At 37.8% G+C, this 17,728-nt stretch overlaps 1 protein-coding gene across 4 annotated transcripts; it reads right to left on the bottom strand.

Annotated features, from left to right (window-relative positions):
* Positions 1 to 956: 956 nt before the first annotated feature.
* slc6a4a (solute carrier family 6 member 4a) lies at positions 957 to 15,594 on the bottom strand. Of its 4 annotated transcripts, none has more exons than XM_027145206.2 (15): positions 15,476 to 15,594; positions 12,942 to 13,369; positions 10,315 to 10,856; positions 9,393 to 9,527; positions 8,595 to 8,817; positions 7,878 to 8,016; positions 7,584 to 7,718; positions 7,357 to 7,460; positions 6,948 to 7,075; positions 6,616 to 6,728; positions 6,023 to 6,154; positions 5,772 to 5,871; positions 5,578 to 5,678; positions 4,508 to 4,675; positions 957 to 2,347 (listed from the first exon to the last, which is right to left on the bottom strand). In XM_027145206.2, the coding sequence occupies exons 3-15, from the start codon at positions 10,670 to 10,672 to the stop codon at positions 2,267 to 2,269; spliced, it is 1,917 nt and encodes a 638-aa protein (XP_027001007.1). In that variant the 5' UTR covers positions 10,673 to 10,856; positions 12,942 to 13,369; positions 15,476 to 15,594; the 3' UTR covers positions 957 to 2,266. The 4 variants fall into 4 exon arrangements, with proteins under 4 accessions (XP_027001007.1, XP_047676286.1, XP_027001041.1 ...); XM_047820330.1 differs by having other exon boundaries at positions 10,315 to 10,853; positions 15,476 to 15,576; XM_027145240.2 differs by lacking the exon at positions 12,942 to 13,369.
* Positions 15,595 to 17,728: the final 2,134 nt, after the last annotated feature.

The raw sequence follows: 17,728 nt of genomic DNA, 5'->3' as shown, positions 1-17,728 counted from the left end.
AATTGCACACCCTAATTTAGAGAGTTCATTAGGAAATACCTCATAATTCATTTCTTGTTTTACTGCTGAAAACAGCAAGCAAAATTGTCTTTTTCTTAGCACCTCTTTAAGAAATTCTGCCAAATAAATAGAACAGATGTTGTATAAATGTTAAGAAATGAGTCACACCAAAGGTTTAGATTGGAGTTTCCTTGGAGCTGGAATTTGTTTATTTGTTATTTGCTTGTAAAACCTTTATATATATTTTTACATAAACCACTAATATGCAATTAAAAATCTATAACAACGTTTAAGAGAATATGAATAATTAGGGCTATGACATGTGACAGCCATATTAGGATAAAGCTTAATATTATTTTCCAAAATAATACTAATTATTAAGAGAGGGCTTTTATAAAAAAAATAAAATAAATAAATTTAATAGTCACAGTAACAAGAAACTAATTAAATGTGTAACTTTTTCCTTGTTAATGAATTTATTTATAAACAGATCAGTAACTTCAGTAACTGCTTTATCCTGGCCAGGTTCATGGTGCATCCCGAGGCTATCCCAGGAACTCTGGGTGTGAGGTTGGAATACAACCTGGCTGGGACTCTAGACCATTGCAAGCTCCCATTTGTACACCCATTCCTACCTAGTTAAGCGAGTTAAACATGGCCATGGTGAAGAAAGCAGAAAACTATATGATGTGTTAATTTTTGTTTGTGAAACATCAATGTAAATGCTATTTCCATTTGTACCTGTCAACAGAGGGTTACCCTTTCCATTCAGAACCTATAGATAGAAATCTGTATAGATATCGATCTCTAATAAACAGTGGCAAGGAAATGCTCCCTGAAACAACAACCCTCATAAAATAATACATATTGTGAAAATGTCTTCAAGCATTATTATATGGCAAAAATATCACATCATGCACCTTATACAAGAAAGCTAGATAAATAAAGCACAATCATTATTAATACATATACTTTTATTCCTCTAATAATTCATATATAATTCTCATATATATATCTTTATTCTTTATGTATTCATATAACAGTCATGTAGACATACACTGATAAAGTACAGGAGATTCTACTTTGATACAGAGTAAACTGTAAAGACAGAAACAAGATAGGGAGGTGGAAGAGGCAGCACTATTTTGAGGCACACACTAAGTACATAGTATACATTCATGTCTGCATGCATGCGCGCACACACGAACAGATCGAACCATGGCTTTTGGCTTTTCTACATTTACTTAAAGCTCACACACACTTTGAAAACGAACAAATATCACACACCCGTATATGTCCTCCTAAAGAGGTTGACAGGTTGTCACATGACTGGAACACAGACAACAACACTCACAAAACAGACAGGTACATACTTGCACTTTCATACATTGCTAGTTTTTCCCCCATGTCTTTAGGATTTAGCTGAACCATTTGTAACAAGCACGCTAGTATTTGGTTTCTGCTACCTTGTTATTCACATATAACATGGAAAATAATGAGTCAGTGTGTTGGCTGTTGGTGTGCAGTTTCATGAGCTAGGCAGAAAAAGACACATTACATTAACGCAATTCCACAAAAGGTCCCAAATAAATTTTTGTTACATGTAGAATGTTGCAGTCACATTATGAGTATTTTGTGGTTTTGATAAAACTTACAGCTGTGAGTGGCGACACTCTCCATGTTCATCCAAAGCGGCATGACCACTAGTACATTTTTCATACATACACACACCTGTCTAACAAAACAAACCCGAAGCACGAGGAGCTGTGATGTAAATTTACCTGTAATAAAAGTCATGTCTAATAATATTTGGCTTCAGAAACACGCATAAATTTGAAAGTTACCTGAAATGTCAAATGCATACAAAATAAAACTGTTAGTTGGGGCTGTTATATGAAAATGCTAAATAGAGTAAAACATGGGTATACTATGTATACTGCTCTTTAGTGATTTCTTTAGTAGTTCTAGTACATTTGTTTGAAACAAAGATCACAAAATGGTAACGAAAACCAAAAAGACATTTGTGCTACCAGACACCTGACTTGAATACCCAATAGATATATCTTTATGGCAGGTGCTATCTCACATGTACATTGAACGCTGCCACATTTAGCAATGGTGGGAAATAGAGCAGCTGGATTGCTGGATCTTAGAGTCCAACTATCACATGTTCTGGATGGAGACACCTTTGGCAGATCTGGGATATGAAGGAAGGGTGAAATCCCCACTTGTGCTACATGTCCAGCAGAGGGCGAAGGGTCTCCACTCACACAGCGTTGGTGATGATGATATCTCTGTGCAGGCCTTCAATGTTTGCAGGCTCAGGAGTGATGCTCTTCATCAGACGCTGATGGAGGAGAAGAGCGCATGCAAGAAATGAGATGAAAAAAATCTGAAAACATCCAGAAAACTTAAAGCTAATCAACTTATTTGATTTATGCAAGTCATTAAATGTACCTAGGACACCTGGACATCATAACTGATGCCACCCAGACAATTCTAATGAGTAGTTTAGGATGTTCTAGAGTATTTTTACAATAATAATATAATATGATTAAAAAAAAGAAAACACTAATAAGCCTTCTGCACACCCCAGTCCACCTCATACCCCCTGCTTAAACTACTCTTAGTGGTGAGTTGCTTCCTTCTGGTTTGGGCACTGATCATCTCCATCCCAGAATTAATAACCTAAATTAACATATTGGATGGCAATACACTAAATCATTTAAAAAAAGGGTTACGGGGTTAGAAATATTTTTAAAGATATTAGAAATCTGATATTTAAGGTTCCTTGTCAATTTATAATAAGTAAATGTGTTTCTACCACCACAACAAACTGATAAACAGAACCAACTGATACTTTATCTAGAGTTCTATAGTCTTCCAATAAATATATTGTAATGCTCTGACAGAGCTGTCAGTGCTCTAAGTGTTTTCTCCCACTGAGCTCAGCTTAGCTTCTCTGCTGTTGGAATTTCAGGAGAAAACCGGGAGTGTCTCCAAGAACTAACCACCCCCCCATCCCCACCCTGCATACGGGCTGATGACAGCTGCATTGTGCTTTCTCAGTCTGGTAAATCATTATTAACAAAACGGCTAAATGAATATTCTGTGAGCCCTGATTAACGGTGCCTGTGGTACATTAAATGCAAAACAGCTCTCGCTGTTAAACTCCATTATTTCATTAGAGTTAGAAGAAAAGAAGTCATTGCAACTACGTTCTCTGTTTTATTTTTAGCCCAAAGTCATCCTCAGCCATCCAAAGGAGGGCTTAATAAATGAGTCAAAGAAGAAACTGATTAAAAGCAGCTATAAAACCATAGTTATAGACTTTAGAATTGTTTGCTGGGTGCTGAGGTTAATGGAAACTTGTAAGCCATCATTATTATTTGAGCGGGTTGATGTGATGAGCAACAGGGATGTACCTCTAAACCTGCAGTTTAACCTATAGCTACCTCTTTAGATGTTTGTCTTTATTTATTTATTTTTATTAAATTAACATTTAGTTTGCTATATAGTAGGAAAAGCATTACAACACAAACTGAAAAATGTAGATGTTTAGTTTTTTTCCTTCAAGGAAAAAGGATGTATCTAAAGGATGTAAATTACAGTTCTCATTTTCTTTAGCTTTATCTCTAAACAGATTTATTTACGTTTACAGGTACGGCATTTAGAGGAAGCCCATATCCAGAGAGACGTACAAAAGTGCTTTGAAGACTTTATCAATGAATACATTAACACTGGTTCAATAGGTTACACAAGAATACCATCAACTAAAACTTTAAAGATAGCCAGTGACTCAGCTATTCGGACATCTAGGGAAAGTTCAATCCACCACCTTGGTGCCAGAACAGAAAAGAGTCTTGCTGTATATCTACCTCTTACCCTGAGAGATGATGCGACCAGTCAAGCAGCTCACTCCAATATATTAATCATAATTTGGAGCTATTACTGCAACAGTAATTAGTTAGTGTGGGTGTAAGCTACTGCTGTGTCTGAAATGCTGCCTTACAGTGCATTATGATTTGGATCTAAGCAACTGCGGTGCCCTAGATATTCATCAATAAAATTTCATTTACTTAATTTAATGCAGTGTGAATATAATACATCTGGACCAGATAAAAAAGGCAAGTATTTTGGAAATTCATTGCCCCTAACTGACCTCGCTTACACCAAGGACGTCTGTGTTTAGAACCAGGTAACAGCTCATAGGCTAACCACACATCCTATCTGACGTACCCTTTCAGCAGCATTGTGTATTTAAGGTGAATGCAAACACACAACACCCGTCCTGGCTGACAGCTCCATCAAAAGCAGCCGGACGAGTAGCAGGACGGCAGCGGCATCTGGACCGTGCTCACATCTCTCATCACGTCTCACGTAGACCGAATGGATAATGTGAGTCACATCTTATAAAGTGTGTTTATTTAATTTACCTGCATCTTCTCTTTGTCGCATGTCTAATGACAGATATGTTAGGGTGTTGTTTTTTCTGCTTTTGCCGCACCTGTTTGAAGGTCCCTTTGGTGGTGAGCAGGTGGTAGACCATGTAGGAAGGCACGCAAATGAAAGAGGAGACACCAATGCAGTAGCCCAGTACAGTGGTCCAGAAAGGGTACAGATAGTCAAACAGCTTCACCTCAGGAGGGAAGGCCAGGAAACTTCCAATGATGAACTATAAACAAATAACACAGGGAACAGTAAGCTTCCTGTTAAATGGGAAGTTTAGTGGTATGTTCACTGAGGTATGGGACAATTAGGACATCTACTGTTTTGGCTCAAGTTGCTCCTTATACTTAAAAATACGCAATTAAATAATACAATAATTTAAATCAACATGACTTCATTATTATTTAATGAATTCTGAACTATTTCAGTGTAAAAGACCTCTTAAAGATGAGATCTGAGGTCAGCTAAGATGGCCATACCTCTATGTCTTAAAAAAATCTAATATTAGTAAGCACCATCTGTTGTTTTTTTTCTATTACATATAAGGGTACTTGATTTTTTTTAAACCTGATGCTGTTTAAATCCAGATTTGACTGTTTCTTACAGACTACATTAAGTTTTTGAGTGTGATGTGAAATTATGGAATAAATCTCTGAAACCAGATGAACTCAGGTGCAGACTGTACCACATAGGGCAGGGTTTTGAATAGCATGCTTGTTGGAACTTGTCAAGTAATTTCCTGTTTTAGCTTCAACAATGACAAGAAATATATGTCATATATTGTGGTCTGCAGATTAGATATAATGCCTACTGAATATATAGAGTGTAAACCTGTAAATCAGTGTTGTATAAAAGTGAGTTGCTTTGAATAGAAAGCTTTATCTGAACCTTTGTGTCAATAAATACAAATAACCAGCTACTTAAATAAACGGTAACAAGAACAATAAACGGTACTTAATTCTCTCCTGTTTACCCCAGTTGTGATGATAATCATCTCCCCCCAAAAAGTCCTGGATTGAATAGATCTGAATTTTCAATATATGAGTGTGAAAATATGCTAAATCTCAGTGAGAAAAATAAGGTCAGGTGAGTGTGTTTTAGGATTGTTGCACTTGTGGCTGGACTGACCAGTAGGAAGCAGGGGCAGATAGCTACCCAACACACCCTCCAGAACAGACCAGGTCTGAAGCCAAGCATCAACTGCACGTCATTGCAGAAACGCGTCGTCCCTCAACACACATAGACACAAAGTGAAGCCACATAATATACTACACAACCACAAAACATTTAATAGATAACTGTGTTAAAGTTCCGGTAGTTACCATAAAACCAGGAAACAGCAATGACTTCAAGGAAGACTACAGTGATGACAGCAGGGCCTGTTGCATATTCTTCAAAGAGTTTCACCACAAATGCCCCTCCCTATATTAACATCACACTGGTAACAGCACTTATTTCCACACACATACATTTATAATGAAATAACAATAATAAATACTTTGTAATATGTTATGTTTCCCAGAATACATTCTCGATGTAAGTTCCATGAACAGTGCAATGTGAGAGGACTCACATAAGTAAGAGTGGACAAAGCTCCCAGGTAGCAGACACACACCAGACCAAGCACAAACCATTCTCTCCTGCGGGCCAACAGGTGGGGAAACTCATCCAACATGGCGGTGATCACTCCTTCCAGCCCAGCAAACTGTAGGTGGAGACATAAATCGTGCTAATAAAGTAGGTAACACTTGTTACACAACGCAGACTCTGGCATTAACTATAACCGTAACAAACACACACAAAGCTCAGTGCATTCTGACAAAGCCAAGCGTTGAGTAGGAACAAAGACCAGACCCACCGATAATCTTATTAGTGCATCGTGATAACCACATGCTGTCATCCTTTGTGGCTGTTTACCACAGAAACTGTATGAGTGGTTTAATATGATTCTTTAGGAAAGAGGCATTTAGAAGGGCAAACCAGGGACAGCAGAGTGACCAACAGCATAAGTACAACAATTGAAAGACAATATTGTGTCAGCCAAAATGCTCTGCTCTTAGCTGATAAGCTAAATGCTTAGTAAAAATCTGCTTAGAGCTCCACATGCTATTATCAAGATGGGTTGAAAAAGGTAGGCCAATTAACTAGTGGCACAGAGAGACTGACCGTGCTATCTAATCCCAGCATGATGATCATGAGGAAGAAGATAATGGCAAGGAAAGTGCTTGCCGGCATGTTGGCGATGGCCTCGGCATAGACGATGAACAGTAGACTGGGACCTAAAACAAAATGCGGGTTTGATGAAGAACATGAGTAGAAAATGCAGCATCAATAAGTTTCTGTGTACTCTTAACACATGTATCTCAACATTCAACATATATCTTCAGCATGTTTTAAAAGTAGAAAGTAAAAGTTAGATCCATTTTACATGACTATGTAATGAAACAATGTTGTGTTTTTATATTTCAGGTATTGGTACAAATAACGCTGGTTCTCACCAGCATCCTTTGCTACCGTCTCCACCCCCTCCTTCCGCATCTCAGCCATGTAGCCCAGTACAGTGAAGATCACAAAGCCTGACAAGAAGCTGGTCAGACAGTTAACTGTGCTCGTCACCAAAGCATCCCTGAGACAAAAAGAGAAGCTATTTACAGAATTCTGTCTTTTTACTTATTTAAAGAGTTAATTCAAATTAATTGTAAATTATTGTTACATTACAAAGGTAAATGGTATGCAAATAATCTCTTACTATTTAATATTATAATAGTCAAATTACTTGTTTTGCACTACTGTAACTGAAACAATATTTTAATATTGACAGAATGGCAGATTAGAGCTGGGCTTAGAGTAACAATCAAGCACAGATAAGATCAGATGTTTAACATTTGAAATCATATAGCCTTGTACTTGTAACAGTTGTTGTGAAAGGGATTGTAGCTGGCAAAGGCCAGGAGTACACCAAAACCTGGACCCAGAGAGAAGAAGATCTGTGCTGCTGCATCAATCCAAACCTAACAAAAAGAAGGAAAGAAAGTTTATCATGTAAAAGGTAAAGACAACATTAAATATAAAACCACAATATAAAAAGTAATGCTATTGATCAAGCTTGATTTTAGTATATTTATTATTCTCACTGTAGTGCTCAGGAGCTTCTCCCAGTTAGGCTTGAGGTAGAAGACAACACCTCTCCATGCTCCGGGCAGAGTAGCACCTCGCACCAGAAGGATCAACAGCACAACATATGGAAGAGTTGCTGTAACCCATACTACCTACCAGAGAAAACACAAGTAAGTTAGCTAGTTATCATACGAGTTTTGGGTCCTCCTGTCTTATTGGGCACCCGATCAAGAAGGCTTCCAGTGATAAGGGTGCAAACTTACAAGCCCCATGAGTTAAGGTTTAAATCTATTTATTTTCTTTCTTCATACCTTGCCAGAGGTCTTTACCCCCTTCCAGATGCTGAAGTAGACGATGATGAAAATGAAGAGAAGACAGAGGGCCAGCTGCCAACTAACTGCACCCAGTTGATGAAGACCTGGGGACAGGTGCACCTGCAGCACCTTCCGCCTAAGACATTAAGAGAGATAAGTGGATAAATATACAGAGTGAGAGAGAGAGAGAGAGAGAGAGAGAGAGAGAGAGAGAGAGAGAGAGAGAGAGAGAGAAGTAGCTGTATACATTGGTGAGGGGACACAGGGACATTGTTAATAGCAGAATCATAAAACAGTGAAAACTGAACATTAGGATTGCTAGGAGAAGGGGGGTGAGTAAGATCTCACTATTCAAGGTCAAAGGGAAACACATTTATAAGGAAAACAGGAAATTCCTGCTGATATTGCAAGAAAAGCTTGTTCACATCCAGTCTGTAGTAGGTTAAACCTCTAGCAAATCTCCCCTAAAGCATCAGACAAAAGTGAAGCTAACCAGGCAAAACTGGTTTAGCTCTGCAGAAGACGTTAATAAATGCTCTTCTAATGTTGGGGGCTGCTCATATGTTTGTCTCCTCCATGACTACATCCTTATAATCTATCAGAAACATTCTGCTGTGACTGAGGAATTGTTTTTTTTCTTTTTCTTTCATGCTATCCCTCCCTCGCTCACTTTCTGGCCTCCTCTGAAGGCTCCTGGCACTTACATGCACTTACGTATAGAACTCCTCGGCAGGTGAGGTGGAATCATAGGTCCAGGTGACGTTGCTGTCGGTAGACATATACTGCTTGCAGTTGACCGTGTTCCAGGGGTTTTTGCATGTTGTCCATGGTAGTGTAGTGTTGAAGGAGGACAACAGGTAATACAGAGCCCAAGCCATGATGGTGTTGTAGTAGAAGGCAATGTAGAGAGCAATAATGCAGATGGCAAAGCCAATACCTACAGAAGAGACGTAGTATAAGAAGTTCATCTGCTTCACTCTGCTTCAAGAATCTTCCGCTTCAGAAAGAGAAGGGCTGATGACATTTAGCACATTTCCATAAAACTGAAGATCTATAGAAGGTGGCATTTTGCAATGGAAATGTGACAATTTCCATAACAGAGAGTACAAGAGCTATCAACAAAGTGGCACACAGGCACTGGAGAGAAATTGGGAAACACTGCATTATCAGTCTTGTCGCTCCCATACCTTCCTTCTAACAATCTGGTGCGACTTTACTTTTTTAGTCATGAAAGTAGTGCCATACTGATATAAAATTTACATATCAAGCTAATCCTTATCCTTTTTATCGAGTTGTATGAAATTATTCTTATATTGTACTAGAAAAATTGTACTTATCCTGTTGGGCAGAATTCTACATGAAAAGGAACCTTAAATGCCAGCTCAAACATCTATGCACAAGAATGATATTATAAAGTGCTTTTGATATCAATATCTAGTGTGTTGAATACACAAGAATATATTACAAACCAATATGATTTGGACATGTCTATCAGAAGTGAGATCTTCTTACCCTTGAAGATGGGGCAAATATGTTTCCAGATGGATATGCAGCCACTGCGGTGGAACTGCCCAAGTGCCAGCTCCATGTAGAAGAGAGGAACCCCGCCAAACACTGCCATCAGCAGGTAGGGAAACAGAAAAGCACCTGGACAGATAAGAATGACACTTCAGTGTTTAGGAGTTTGGCAACAGGTTTCAACATGTGATACCGTAAATGCTTGTATTCTCTGAAACTAAAGAAAACCATAAACTTTCATCACCTTCATTCATATCAAAGGGTGATTAAAAAAACACCAATGAAGAAATGGTTTCTGAAAAACAAAAAAATGAATTCTACGTATGTTTCACCCTGCCAAAAGTAAAGAGTGGTAGAGAAAGGCAGCACCAGTTTAGACAAGCCTCCCTGTTTGATTAAAGCTTTATTTGTGTGCTTTTGACATGAGTGCAAAGATAGCAGTTGATTTAGTAGCTGCGAAGCAGGTTATTAAACAATAAGAGATTGAAGACCCTCTCATGAAAGCCACAATTAGTGTTGGTAGTAGAGAGTGTGTCCCTAGCTGCTCTATCTCTCGCTCGCCCTTCCATCTTGCATGGTAGAACAGGAAATTACAAAGATTTTATTATTTCAAATTCAAAAGCAAGAGGCTGAATCCTGTTTAGAGAGAGAACGTGAGCAGTCGAGTATAAAGAGGAGAAAGGACAGCAGAGTTCCCTATAAAATAAGACACTGTTCTATTTGTTCTCTCTAATGCACACAGAACCTAATCGATCATGTTTCAGAAAAGAAATACAAATCTTTTTGACAAGTTGTTGTGACTGTAAAGTTGCTCTTGGCATCATTCGGACTCCAGGCAGAATGTCATGTGTGAAATCATGACTGCTTACTGTCAGGTGGTGTAAATGCTTTCTCTGTCCTCTGCCCATAAACTTACCCCCTCCGTTCTGGTAGCAGATGTATGGGAAGCGCCACACGTTGCCCAAGTCCACTGCGTAGCCGATGACAGACAGGAGGAAATCTACCTTCTTGCTCCATGTCTCCCTGGGAGGATCCAGACTGGTCTGCTGGACCACAAGAGTCCTGAATCCCCCAGGAGAATTTGTCCTGTCCCCTACATCCCCGGTGCCTTCCCCTGATGTACTGGGGTACCCGTTTGACACCTGTGTGGGCCCTGAGACTGGTTTCTGCTCTTTCTCAGCAATGCTGCCATCTACCAGCCTGCCATTCTCTTCAGATTTGTCCTTTTCGTCTTGGTCCTCTGGGTTCATCATCACTGTCTGTTTCATCTCCATAGTCAAGGCTGAGATGTTGTGAGTCCCTCTGCTGAAAGTTTTCTAGCACTGGCTGATATGGCGCCCATGAGGGGACTCAAGACGACAGAGAAGAAAAGATCAACTTGCAGATCAGTAGAATGGACAGATAACAGCAACAGACCTGATTGTTTAGTCCACTTTTACAAGCTTCAATAAAGCCCTGCTGCAAAAAAAGAGAATAGAATTTTATGGGGCACTTCAGAAAGTTTTTTTTACTTTTTTAAATGCTTACACTGGTAACATAGAAAATACTTATTTGACTGCTGTGCGTCCAAATAAATACTATCTAAAATGAACAATGCAGATCCAAACAGAGCTTGCTACATTGGGTTAAAAACTATAAAAATAAATAAATAAAAAGAACACAGGAGAAAATTTGCACAAGCCTGCACAGAATTACAGCCAGAATACATTTATTTATTTTAGTTTCGTCTTTGACTTTGTTAGTGTTAAAGAAATTAACATGTGAGACATTTAAAAAGTCTTCGCCTTTATATGAAACAAACACTTACACCATCGGAGAAATTAGGAAACGAAAACTTGAGAAAAGACGTTGTGAAATACGCCTAGCTCAGCTGAAATTATGCTGGACAAATAAACTTTAAAGGAATGACATCGATGCTCTCCTGCTGTTTTTACAGCAAAAAATGAATAATTTATAATAATAGGAAATCAAATGAAAGTGAAAAAACAAATTGCAATGCCCCAAGGGTCAAGGCAATGTAAGCATTACAAATTAAAATAAATACATGTTTCTATCTCTGAGTCCACACATTTAATATAGTTATAGAAATGAAATTCTCAATACTCAGATAAAGCGGTTTTTGCAAAGTAACAATGGAGTAATGAATACACATTTGCCTGCTCTTAATTTAATATTTAATACTTAATTTCTTATTTTTTCTGTATGAGGGAATGTAGTTGTGTAGTGCCCTGATCTTTCACTTTCTTTGCCAGAAATAATAAAAATAAATTAATTAAAATAACCATAATGATACTATCAACTTTCAACAATATCCTCTTAAAACAGAATACCCTTTTAAAATGTCTAAACCATTTGGCACAGCAATTTGCCCACACATGCAATTTATAAAGTTTCCAGTGGAAGCAGGTTTCCATTGTTCCTTCAGCTCTACATTTTTATTTTTATTAGCTATTCCTAATGATTAATTGTGTACAACTAAAACATATCCACCTAAATTTCCTATTAATTATTTTTTAATGCTCATATCCATTGTGGTGAAGGTGGAAAGTGTTACACAGGAACAATCGGTACAAAGTTTGAATTTCACACACGGCTACAATTATTATGGTTAAATGTATTAAATAAGATTTTCCTGAACATCTCAAAGTCCCAGAGCAGCACATTAAAACACTAGGTCTACTCAATTCATTTAACTGAGAAGCTTTAGCTGATGTTTAAAAAGAAACAGCACAAAACGAAAAATTCTCTCCTACAAGCTGGAAAAAGGCTTGACCTGTGACTAAAATATGACTAAAATTGTTTACACATATCAACCTGAGAGAAATAAATAAGAAACACTTTTCTAATAGTTCCAGCATTAAAAATTTGTTTAATCTGAGATTGTCCCAACTGATTTGACCTCGGATAATGGAACAGTCCTCATTTCATCCTCATACATTCAATCTTAATTTACTTTAATAGATCCAGTTGGACCTTATTCTGGCTACTGATGTCAGCTATAATTAAGGTCATTTTATCATTAGTTAACAAACATTTAATACCCTGAGGCACTGGAATCGAAGATTGCATTTAAAAAAAGGAAAGAAAAGAAAAGAATTGATCCAAATCATTCAGGTAATCGGCTATAAAGAAACGTAAACTAAATTGTCCACATATTTAAAAATAAGCACCAGCAGAAGATTTGTTAGTGTAATTACTTCTTTGCCATAAATGTAAGTCATGGTGGAATATAGAGAACACAAAATATTACACATGTATTAAATAAGCATGCTAATAGCATTACAATAACCTACACTTATAATCTATAAAGTTCTTCATATTTGTCTGCAAAAGTTAACTATTCAAAATTCTAACATTCATAATCACTTTGCACAAAGTTACCACAAGCATATCCATCAGTAATTTTAGTTCAGACAGCATATCAAGCCGTATCCTACGACACACAGCATGCAAGCACACGCAAAATATAACCTGTCACCCAGTTGTTGTTTTTTTTTTTTTGCAAACACGTTTCTGTACACAGTATGTGAAGTACAATCCTACCGTGCAGCAGTGGAGCGGTTCTGTGGGGGTCTGTGTGCGCTGGGCTGGTGCTCACCGACCCTGGGAGCCAAGTGTGTAAGACACACCTCCCTAACACTCCTGCATACACACACACACACACACACACACACACACACACACACGCACACGCACGCACATACACACAGACGCTCTCTCTCTCTTTCTCTCTCTCTCTCTCCTTTCCTTATACACACATTTACTGTGGTCTCCAGCCTTATTGATCTCTCAGTCTTTCACTCTTGTCTCCAGGCCTGTTGTGTAAATGTTGCAGTGTGTGTTCAGGTGATGTACTCTGGACTCTCCTTTTACTTCCTTTCCATAGTTCGCTATTTATAATGAAGTCACAGCCACAGGACACTGATCCATATCTTCATTTTCCTAGTATGAGTTACATATGACTACTGTAACTGTGATTACAAAAATGAAACCAAAGTGAGTCAACATCCTTTCCAAAACTGTTACAATAAACTCTAGAACACTAATAACCAGAATTTCAAAACTAGCATATAAAATCCTTTTATGGAAAGTTCACATGTGTAACAGGGATTTCAGGAATTTCCAGAATGGGGCCTCCTTAAAATATGATGTCGGATTATGAAATACATACTGTGATAATATTTATAAAAAAGAATTACTTGCTTAAATCCACACCAAAAAATTTAGGAATTTCAGGGCAAAGTACATGAATTCCCATCTGTTATTCTGGCATGTTTTAAATCAAGGCTGACCCAGATTCAAATAATCCTACTGAGATTTTTCTTTTATTATTCCCTCCATCCTATATTGGTTTCAGGGTTAAGACAGAGATTTCAAGGAGGTGACCATTTGTTCATCTCTAATTGAAAGAATAATTAATACAATTCTTTTAATTTGCTAATATCTGCGCATCTAGATAAAATTCAGATTAATAATACACTGTAAATTATTTTGATATATTTGTTCAAATTATGTGATGAGGAATATACATGATGTACGAATAAATTCTGACAATATATATTGTCTTTCTTACTACTGGTTCCTGCATGGAAAACATTTGCAGTGTAAATGTTCAAATTGCAAATCATTACTTCATGTCCATTATACAATCAGAGCAACTTCTATCAACACTGAGCTGAATAACTGAATGGGGATGTGGTAGCTCAGTGGTTAAGGTGTTGGGCTACTGATCGGAAGGTCATGGGTTCGAACCCCAAGTCCACCAAGCTGCCACTGCTGGGCCCCTGAGCAAGGCCCTTAACCCTCAGTTGCTCAGTTGTAAGTCACTCTGGATAAGGGTGTCTGCCAAATGCCGTAAATGTAACGAGACTTCATTTAGAAAGAAAAGGAAAGAAAAAAAATAGAAAAGGAAACAGCCAAAGCCTGCACAAACCTCAATATATGATAGATATCAATTGTATTCATGAGATTTTTACACATGTGAATAACAAGCATTATCTGTATTCTTAAAGAGGGGAGAGAACGTCAGCAAGAATAAATGATGTTTTATCAGTAAGGAAGTTAACACCCCGCAAACTTACTAACACACCCAGAAATAAGGAAACAAAATAATTTTAAATTATTTTCCATTATTTTCCCTTTTCTCTTTTTAAAATCACTGTTGTCAGTTTGGGAGGAGGTTACATATATAATATGATGCAGACAAAACCTGTCACCACATTGTTTTTCAGCTAGCAGCCTCACGGCACTGATCGCTATCTACAACCATACAAAAGAGAACAGTAATGAACTCCCACACCATAGACTCCTGGGCACACAGTGTTTCCCCTTCATAGAGGAGAGATATTTTATGTTATGGTGTTTTGGCAATCCTGTTAAGAACATAGAAAAAGATCAAATAGATGTATTTCATTTTTATAATTTCATCAACAACTATATAACACTATCAACTATATAACAACAATAGAACACAGCCTTTTAATCGTATTTGGGTTATAGCCAATTATAGTATGGAGTAAAAAAAAGTGTTCTGTTAGTTTAGAAGAGGCATGAATGAAATGTGCAGTAACAGGGCATTATGCCAACGATTGTGATTGCTCCACACGCCAGAGACATTTGTTGGCATTACCAACAAACTCTGACCTTTGAAACATGTTGTTGTGTTTTGCAGCGTCTGTCTACGGGGTAGGGGGTACAGATCAAAGACACGAGGGATCAAGAAAAGAGAAGGAAACATGAAGGAGGAGAGTCCTCTCAAAAATGAGAAAGAGAGACAGAGAGAAAGGCAGAGAGACGGAGAGGTAATTTCTTTAATCTGTTCCTTTCACCTAGTCTCTCGCTCTTCTTGTTCTTGCTTAAACTCCTGCCTCTTCATAACTCTGACTTAACCTGTAGATTTTATTCTTTTTATCTCCCATCCTTGGTGCTAAGTGTAAAATTATTACTGATAGTTTTTTGTATGATAGACTTTTTTCTGTATAGTTCTTTAGACCTATATAGACTAACAGTATGTTTCCAAATAAAAAAAAATATATATATAAAGTTCAAGATAGATCCAAGAGAGACATTTACCCTACCTGAGAAACCCAGAGTCCATGATAAATCACTTCATGGTGCTTTCAGCATCCCTTCAAGACCACACTGGAGAGGAATATCAACTCACTCTGAAACTCTTTCTCTGATTTACACACAAGCACACAAAAAAGGTTGCATCATGGCTCGTTCCAGAAAGCGTCCTTTCTAGGCTTCAGCACACTGATCAAACATTCTAGACGTCATAGACGGGCTATCTTGGTGATTACCATGTCATTGTATTAAGACTGTAGCCAAGGGATTGTGTGGTTGGTGATGTCAGAGCTAAACTTAATAGGTGCTCTTAGGATCTGCAAAAAATCTAGTTGCAAAAAACTATATGAGCTTTCTCCTCAATGTTCACAGTGCAAGAAACTCTTAAGCAAAGAAACATATATACACGAAAACGTACCACATTCAAAGCTTCTCTTTCCAATCTGCCTCTGCTACTAGGTTAATCCTCAACAAGATGAGAGAATGGAGCACAGGGAGGGAGAGAGGAGGGAGGAGAAACAGACTAGCCAACATCTAAAATAGGTGAAGAGTTCATTAAAGCAGGGCGGATTTAGAAAATAGAACCAGACACTTCTATGTTCAGTCCTATCAATGTCAAATGAGTTTTTGCTAACTGAACTGAGAATGTAGAAACCTGCAGAGACAGCGCAGACAGGGAAGCCTTGTCAAAGTGTTTTGTTTTTGTTTTTTTCAAAAAGCACTGTAAAGAATATGAGTTATTGGAAGCTCTGGATGGACTTTAAGGTGCTGCCAGCAGTCAATACACTTCTTAAAACCCCCCTAAGGCTTCCATTTTGGCCTGCTGCATGGGGCCCAACAATATCTCACAGCAGTACATCACCCCATCAGGCCAAGTAAGACACATTATCTTCCACAAAGTGCCAAACAGTAATTTTACATCCATGCAAAATAGCCTAATAATATCATTTCTTATGGAAGGGTGAACATTTTATTGAGTACAAAAGACTGTACTGATGTCTTGTTTGTATGTCCCCTGAGGAGACAAAATCCCAATTTGAGACAGGGAATTTTGTAAATGCTTTAGCAGTTCAGCATTAACAATGTTTAATAAATTGTTTATTAACTGCTTATTAATTCAGTTTCTATTATTTAAATTTGCATTTATAGAGATCAAATAGACAGACATTTAAAAGTTATAAATGGTCCCAGATTAGCAAGGATTACATGACACTTTACATGTCAGTCAACAAGACTTCCCTCATTTTTAAGAATAATTTGTATACATGACTTTTGCTCCCAGGTCATCTGAGACTCACACCAGTTGATATGCTTAGAATTAGTCAAGTCTATGACTTTTAGTGACCCCTAATGGACCGACTCATACACAGTCACACATGCACCAACTTCACTTGCAAATTACTTGGAAACTACTTTAGCATATTTGTCATATTAAAAGGCCCTCAGGGCTCATAACAATGTAATAAAAGACAACAAATACGCATAAAATGATCATTTAATTTATTGGGGGAAAAAAAGGTTGTGCAACACCTATAGTCATGTGACTCAGGGCATGTGGGCACTTGATTTTCGCAGTCATATGTGTGTCTTCACAAAACGCCACAAATTGGAACCACACAATTGTGTTAATATTTTTTTATGCTGTAGCATAACAATTTCCTTTCACTGGATCTAATGAGCCAAACCCAAACCGGTTCTAGGCATATGCATATAGAGAGGCCCATAAACACATGGTTTGCTGATGATGTCGTGGAAGCACTAACACAGATTAATCGGAACGGTGACTGCATAGTAGACCTTCTTGTCCAGCATCAGTGTCCAACATCACTAATGCCCTTTTGGCTGAACGGACAGATGCTTCAAACTCTAGTGGAAAGAGTGGAGTTTGTTATTGCATCAAATATTTGGCACCAACTTTTATTAATGCCCATAGTAGAAAGGAATGTACAACAAGCACCTATGATTGTGATAGTAAGTCTGTCCACATACTTTTGGCCATATAGTGTATCATAAATATTTCAGACAGAGAGCAGATCAGTCTTTCACATCACCATGGAGGAATTTTGGCCCACTGTACTTTGTAGAATTGCTTTATATCAGTCACACTGGAGGGCTTTCTAGCATGAAAGCAATTTAAAATCCTGCCACAGCATCTCAATGGGGTTTTTCTCAGGCATTCATCGAGGGACTTGCTTGTTCCTTCAGATCATTATATTACTGCACAACCCAGCTGTTCTTGAGCTTTAGACTGGATTGATGATTGA

Source organism: Tachysurus fulvidraco, chromosome 11 (assembly GCF_022655615.1).
Source record: "Tachysurus fulvidraco isolate hzauxx_2018 chromosome 11, HZAU_PFXX_2.0, whole genome shotgun sequence".
NCBI lineage: Eukaryota > Metazoa > Chordata > Actinopteri > Siluriformes > Bagridae > Tachysurus > Tachysurus fulvidraco.
Note: the sequence above shows the minus strand (reverse complement) of the source record. Positions and strands in the feature narration are given on the sequence as shown.

What these genes read in the sequence shown, in the direction of transcription:
- slc6a4a (XM_027145206.2), bottom strand. Translation starts at nt 10,672, where the DNA reads ATGGAGATGAAACAGACAGTGATGATGAACCCAGAGGACCAAGACGAA. An exon ending in TATTTGCCCCATCTTCAAGG is followed by an intron (nt 8,818 to 9,392) that starts GTAAGAAGATCT and finishes TCTCTTCTGTAG; the next exon opens with GTATTGGCTTTGCCATCTGC. An exon ending in TGCTGTTTCCTGGTTTTATG is followed by an intron (nt 5,679 to 5,771) that starts GTAACTACCGGA and finishes ATGTGTGTTGAG; the next exon opens with GGACGACGCGTTTCTGCAAT.